This window comes from Gekko japonicus, unplaced genomic scaffold (genome assembly GCF_001447785.1).
Source record: "Gekko japonicus isolate JY-2015 unplaced genomic scaffold, Gekko_japonicus_V1.1 scaffold15, whole genome shotgun sequence".
NCBI lineage: Eukaryota > Metazoa > Chordata > Lepidosauria > Squamata > Gekkonidae > Gekko > Gekko japonicus.
Window position 1 is genome coordinate 910222 of NW_015165830.1, and position 7110 is coordinate 917331.

A 7110-nucleotide genomic window follows, 5' to 3' on the forward strand; every position below is an offset into this window, starting at 1 on the left:
GGTTAAAAAAAATGACACAGTGGGATGTTTTCTTTGTTTAATGTACTACATTTGGATTCACTGATGACCTTCCCTGCCCTAATTAGGAAATATGATTTTTGAGATGCATGCTGGAGACCAGATACTCCTGTGCTTGGCTAATATTTGGTTCAGGAGATTCCACCCAGCTGTGTAAGTAATCCTTAACATGATATTAGCAGGCAGCTGCTGATGCAAACTGATGAAGTATTAAGGAAACTGTGGACTCTTATACCTGCCTCTGATGATCTGTGCATCTATTCTGGATACAACTTGAGGATTCTCAGTGGCTTCTGCAATCAGGTCTCTGAGTTTTTGCAAGCAATCTGCCAAATTCCTCATCTGATAGCGGCTCACTTCAGAGGTAATAATCAGCTCCCCAGATTTGCTGATCTTTTTCTTGTGCTGAGGAAAAATAAACATATTTTCCTATGGACAACATAATGATCAACTCTGAAAATGTGCATTTTTGAAAGAAACTGACAGAAAAGACAGACAGAGTTGCAATGGTCAGCAACCTGATTGTTCAATTTTATAGGAAAAAATAGTCTGGTTGTGAACTTAGCTATTAACACTGGCTTTCCTTTTTGCAGAAACTGAATCTGCAGAATTCACAAGGAAACTGGGGGGGGGGGGTGTAATTGGAAGGAGAGTATATCCCTCCCCACACCCTAAATGAGATCTCAAGGTACCTTTATTTTATTCTGTGCTACAGAAAACTAGAACACTAAAACAATAACTTGATGGGTTAAATGGTATGTGAAACATCTGGAAAAACATATGCCACAGAGTACATTTAAGGAGCACATAATACAGCAGCCTTGATGCAATTGAACGGTTCTGGGTCTGGTCAACGTCCAGATGGGAGACCCAGAGATCCTATGTAAACTACCTTGAGAAGAAAGGTAGGGAAGAAAGATGGAATCCAAATGTAATCAATCAATAAAAGGAAAAGGTGAACAATGAAATCTACCATCACTGCCATTTTCTGTCGCACATCTTCTGTAATCCAGTCTGCGGATGCCAAATGGAATCGGACCTCTGCTTTTGTATTCACTGTGATTGAAAAGTAAACATCAAAATAAATTACTCCTAGAAACAGATTTTAGAAGTCATAGGTCTTACCCAAAATTGTAGTTCAGAGCTTCATGTTCACTTAATGTCATTATTACCATAAACTGATCTGATTAACAAGCATCATGTTTTTGTAATTTGAACCTGTGCTTTGCAGGGCATTTTCAGAAAGCAATTGCTGTCATGGTAGAAAGTATTAACAACTCCATATAGCAACAGTTCCAATCCTATGTACTGTTATTCTAAAGAAAGTAGTTGCCAACAACCTGCAGAAACCTTTAATAGGAACTCAACATACGTCAACCATATGGTTGTCTGAAAAGCAATAAAGTCGTGTGTGTGTGTGTGTGTGTGTGTATATATATATATATATATATAAAAATAGGAACTCAACATATGGAAATGGGCAGATGAAACTTTTCATAGCATGGAGATAAATAACACCATCTGGTAAATAGCAGCCATTACACCTCTATTAAAGGGACACAACATTTTCTCCAGGCTGTTGGCAATATCAGAAGTAAGTCCCAGGGTACGGGTGGAAGGCACATGACATAGCAAGTCAGCTAAGCAGGACTGAATCAGTGCCTGCATAGGACCACTTTAGTACTTGTGTATGCTTCATTTGGATCCATGATGGAGGAAAGGCATTTTATTAAAATGTCTGTGTCCTGCCCTTCCTTGTGGCTCAAGGCGGCTTACAAGTCACAATTAAAACATTACAATCAACAAAACAAAATAAAACCAGATACCTCCCCCTAAAACATACCTGCAATTTATACCCCATTAAAAGCCCAGACCAAAAAAAAATGGTCTAAAGACAGTGTTGTCCTCACATCCCCAGGTAGCCTGTTCCACAAAGAGGCAGCAACAATGGAACATGCATGGGCTGGGAACAGCCAAAGAACTGCAGTTGGTTTAGAGGGACATATGAGAGGAGACTCATTTAAATACATAGGATCTAGACTGTAAACAGCTTTAAAAGGTCATAACCAGCACTGTAAATTGGCCTCAGAAATAAATTGGCAGCCAATGTAGCTGCTTTAAGATAAGCAAGATATATGTTCCAATCAGCTAGCACCTGACAATAACAGGGCTGCTGCATTCTTGAAAGACATTGTTCTCTCCACTTCTGATAGAGTTCAATTGACCCTTGCAGGCTCACTTAAAAGCCTTGAGGTCATACTGGATCCGGCTTTATTACTGGAGAAGCAAGTTAATGCAGCTGCAAAAAAGGCTTTTTAACAACTCAGCCTAGCCCATAAGATACACCTGACCTGGCCCCATGGATCCATGCCACAATAACATTGAAACTTGACTACTGTGATGCACTGTACATTGGTCTCCCCTCAAAACCAACTCGGAAATTCCAACTAGTCCAGAATGCCATGGCTCAGTTATTATCTGGAGCTAGACATATTATTCCCATTCTGCAGATGCTCCATTGGCTGCCCACCTATCACCAGGCTCAATTTAAGGTACTAGCTATTACACAAAGGCCTGCATGGTCTTGGTCCCTTTTATTTGCAGCACCGCCTGTCTCCCTATTCTCCATCATGACAACTTCACTCAAGTCAGCAGGAGTAACAGCAGGTGCCAATCTGCAAATGGGCAGAATCAACAACTGCCCATACACATGCTTGTGGCTCCTGCCTGGTGGAATAATTTGCCTGAGGAGGTCAGGAAAACTCCCACTCTCCTGGCTTTCTGCAAACTATGCAAAACTGAACTATTCAAGACATCTTTTCTGTGCAGGCAATAGGGTTGCAATGTACAAAATGGTTTTACAAACTTGCTTAGATAAATGATTAGGGACTGTGGGGTCTATAATGCTGCGCATAGCTTATGGTAAGTAGGATCCTATTTATGTAATTTCCGTACTGCTTAATGTGTCAATTAATACTTATGCTATGCTTCAGTTCTTTCTGGTGGTTCCAGTCTTCTAATATCCTAATAAATTAGTTACTGAATGACCCATTTTATTGGTTGTACTGACTCACTATGTGTCGTCCCTATGAGATAGGCAGACAATGAATAACATAAATAAATTTTAAAAATCTGAACCAGCTGCAGTCTGTAGGTTGTCTTCAACAGCAGCCTAACATGCTGGGCTAGCCAAGGAATTTCTGAGCCCTAGGTGGGCCACCTCAAGCCACTGGCAGGCCAGATGGCTGGACTCACTTGTCTGCTGATGCTGTGGATGGAAGTGGGGAGGAACTGTAGCAAAATTCAGAAGTGACGCCACTTCAGGGGTTTTCCAGTTCCCAACCCTCACTTTCTCCCATTACACCAGAAGGCAAATGTGCCAGCATGGCAGCACTGGGACCGGGGGCATCCCTGGTGCCCCAGCCAGGCCAACTGTGCTCACCTGACAATAAACAAACCATCCAGTTATTTTTTTAATGCTTCAGAAATTCATATGTTGTTGATCTGTAGTATTCAGGTTTATCAAGTTTGATTTAAACAGGGTTAAATTAGACCTTTCGTATAGTAGAATGAACAATGAAAGTGAAACTAATCTAGATAGGGGAGAAACACTTCCTGTTATATGAATTTTTATTCAGAAATACCAGTGAATTCATGGAGCTTACATCCAAGTCAGTATGCATAAAACTGTAGTGTTAGATACACAGTCTGGCACTGACTGCTTTTCCTGTTTATGTTGTTAATATCTGTACCTTTGTTAACATTCTGGCCACCCGGGCCACTACTCCGGCAATAAGATACAGATAAGCGATCTAGAAGACAGAAAGGAAAAAAAGAAAAATCACTGATTAGCAACACAGCAAAAGTAATTATCAAAACATATTTGTTCATGTTTTCTTGTATATAAAGAGGAAAAGAACATAATTTTATAGTAATATAGGTATCTGAAAAGCTAGGAATGGAATTGAGACGATTTCTTGAAGCAAGACAGTGAACCCCACGGATACAGTCCTTTGAGAGAACATTTTTCTTGTCCTGCAGAGGTAGGCCTCCATTTCTACTGGTACCATACTCCTCTACTTTAAGGCTTGCAGCCACTGAACACTTGAAGTCAGACAGAATATATGCACTCTGACTTTCTAGAATACTGTGACTGTAACACTTTCCAAGCCCATCTACAATCCAAACCAGATTTGATGGAAAGTCAGAAACAGAGACTTATTTTCAACCCCAAGCAGAATGCTTAAGATTGCATTAATTGCTTGTAGTACACTCCCACCCATTTTATCAAAATATCAAGTAAACATTCTACTTAGATTCTAAAGAAAACGCATTTCAGTGCAGAGTTAATGCATAATGCATTTCAAATTGCAGAAATCATGGAGCAATTTCCCCCCTCAGTAACTAACAAGGGACCTTAAGTATGTCTTGGAACAAGAGACAGGAAATGAAATTTCAGTTTCTACAAGATTAAGATAGGGACTCTGTCCACTAGCAGTAGGGACTCCAGTAGTTTGGCCATCTGTGAAACTTAATGAAACAGATATCATGACATGAAGAGCTGAGATAACAGGCAATACAATAGTTGAACATTTTAAAAAAATAATGTTTATTTAAGTAGATAACTATTTGGTAGATGAAACATGAAGGTGGTACTTTGTAGCAACATTTTAATTTGTAAACTGAAACTTAAAATAGGTTTCCTAAGTCATGAGTTTCTACTGGTAACATATAAGTTTAAATCCATCAGATGGAACAATTTCTGCTCACAGAACATGCCTTTTTCATCTCCACACTCCTACTGCAGCCCCAAATGCTCCCTAAAATACTCTTCCTGAGGTTTGCCCCCCAGGAACAGTTCTGCGGACTGCAAGATGTGTGTATGTGAAAAAGTCACATTCTGCTGGCTGAAATCATTCCAACCAAGGAAATGTTCCAGTGTGTCTAAGCTTGTGTGTTACCGGTGTCTCTAAGTCATATAATACAAACCAATATTTACTGATGGTTTAAAATTTTTTTAAAACAGAGAGCCAGTTTGGTGTAGTGGTTAAGTGTGCGGACTCTAATCTGGGAGAACTGGGTTTGATTCCCCACTCCTCCACTTGCACCTGGCTGGATGACCTTGGGCAAGCCATAACTCTGGCACAGCTGTTCTTGAAAAAGAGCAGTTTCTGTCAAGAGCTCTCTCAGCCCCACCTACCTCGCAGGGTGTCTGTTGTGGGGAGGAGAAGGGAAAGGAGTTTGTAAACCACTCTAAGACACCTTTGGGTAGTGAAGGGCGGGGTATAAATCCAATCTCTTCTCTTTATCTGCAGTTTGTGTAACAGTAACTGAATCTTCTATTAAATAGCTTAGCTGATTTACAAGAAAGTAAAATGGATGGGCTGATTTTAGAAAAAGGGAAGTCTACCTCAGATGTTCTGAACTCACCTACAGGAATATCAGGCACACACTTTTTTTTAAAATCCTGCATAAAACAGAGACACATGTAGTTAAGCAAAACTACTTGATATTACAAAATACACAATTGTATCTATAAACAGAAAACTAAGCAACAATGGGATTTTAAAAAAATGTTATAAGCATGCAGGTAAGGTATTTTGATTTTAGTTTGCACACCTAGGCCTATAGTCATTTAACAGGTATCATTAAATGGAAATTTATAAAAGGTTATGAGCATAATGTTATAGTATGCATTGAACAATACTATTAGTGTTCCTTAAGTGTATTTATAGGTGGGATGCTGGAAACAGTGACTTAACCCTTTATTTTGGAAGCTGTACTCATCAACCTTGATCTAAACCTCCTCTCTGTCTACTGAGGTACTATTCCACCCATCCAGTTGCAACACCCCCGACCCGACATACATTCCAGCAAGCGCTACTCTTTCTGCCTGATCGGCCACACTCTCTCACTCTTCTCTCCATCCCCCACCCCCACGCCTCAAACCACTACCGTGTTGCTGTTGCTGCCGTCGTCCCCGCCTTTTTGTTGCTGCCCGTAGAGTTTGTCGAGACAGTATTCGCTCTGGAAATCAGAACTGGAAGCAGGAAGAGCGAAGGCTCGGCGAAGGACGTTCCGGCCTGCTCCTAAAGTCAACATCTGCGGAACCTGCCTTTGCCACAGATAGTGCAAGACGCACGCCGCCATCTTGGAGGGCTAGTTGCGTTTCCCAAAGGTCTCCGGCTGCAGAACTATATACGCGTTACTGGCGTTCCGGGTCAAACATCGTTTTCCGACTTCTGTTTCCGAGGGCTACAAATGTTCATCTGATTCTGCGAAAAAAAGATTCAGAAGCCGAACCGCATGATTTTGGACCGACATTATGACTCTTATGACCGTTTAAATTCAGATTCTTTTTAAAAATTAGCAAAACCCTCAATTCAATTCAAAATCCTGACTATCCTAAGAAAGAATTATGCGAGGTTCTGACCACAACGGAACAAATGGTTTTACCGTCCTTCCGAACTGCCAGCCTAAATTAAGGCGCCTTTCCCAGCATTTCCTAACCTCGGCATGCACAAAGCTTCACTACCCACGGCTTCCAACGTAAGCGTGGTTGCTACGACAACCGAAACCGCACCAAAGCTCTCCTGGGGTAAGGAAATATCGCGAAAGTTGCACGAGTCCCCGGGTTCTCGCAATACTGGGAAGGGGGCGTGTAAGGAGGGTTTGGATCTGCTAGCAGTGTTCCGTCTAAGCTGAGTTAGTGTGAGCTAGCTCACCGTTTTTTAGCCTCCGGCTCACACATTTTTGTCTTAGCTCAGGGAGGAGGGCTCCAGAGCAAACTAATTGATGCAGTGGCCAAATTGCTCGCTCACAACTTCAATGCCAGTAACTCACAGAGTAGAAATTTTGCTCAGGAGACTGTACAGCTAAGAGGGAACATTGTCTGCTAGGACGAATAATTCCCAGAAATCTCTTCATGGGGTGGTCGAGGTCATGGTAGGAATGCACTCCCCTTATTTTGGGTTTCTTAGTGCAGGGGTTTGGCTTGGGCATTGAATTGGGGGGGGGGGGGGGGCGACCCCCCCCCTTTTTTTTTTTACAAAAATCCTTATCATTTATGTTACATTTTGGAACTGGGACATA

The 7110-nt window shown here is 41.4% G+C and overlaps 1 protein-coding gene across 2 annotated transcripts in view; it reads right to left on the reverse strand.

Moving 5' to 3' along the window:
* ICT1 (immature colon carcinoma transcript 1) overlaps positions 1–6572 on the reverse strand; it is a 9932-nt gene extending 3360 nt beyond the window's left edge. The window contains exons 1-6 of one of the 2 annotated variants that reach the window (XM_015410758.1): positions 6475–6568; positions 5974–6293; positions 5449–5485; positions 3771–3830; positions 992–1074; positions 254–423 (exon numbers count right to left, since the gene is read on the reverse strand). In XM_015410758.1, coding sequence (XP_015266244.1) covers positions 254–423; positions 992–1074; positions 3771–3830; positions 5449–5485; positions 5974–6168 — 545 coding nt within the window. In that variant the 5' untranslated portion in view covers positions 6169–6293; positions 6475–6568. Of the gene's footprint in view, positions 1–253; positions 424–991; positions 1075–3770; positions 3831–5448; positions 5486–5973 lie in introns of both variants that reach the window. The other variant, XM_015410760.1, reaches the window with a different exon arrangement.
* Positions 6573–7110: the final 538 nt, after the last annotated feature.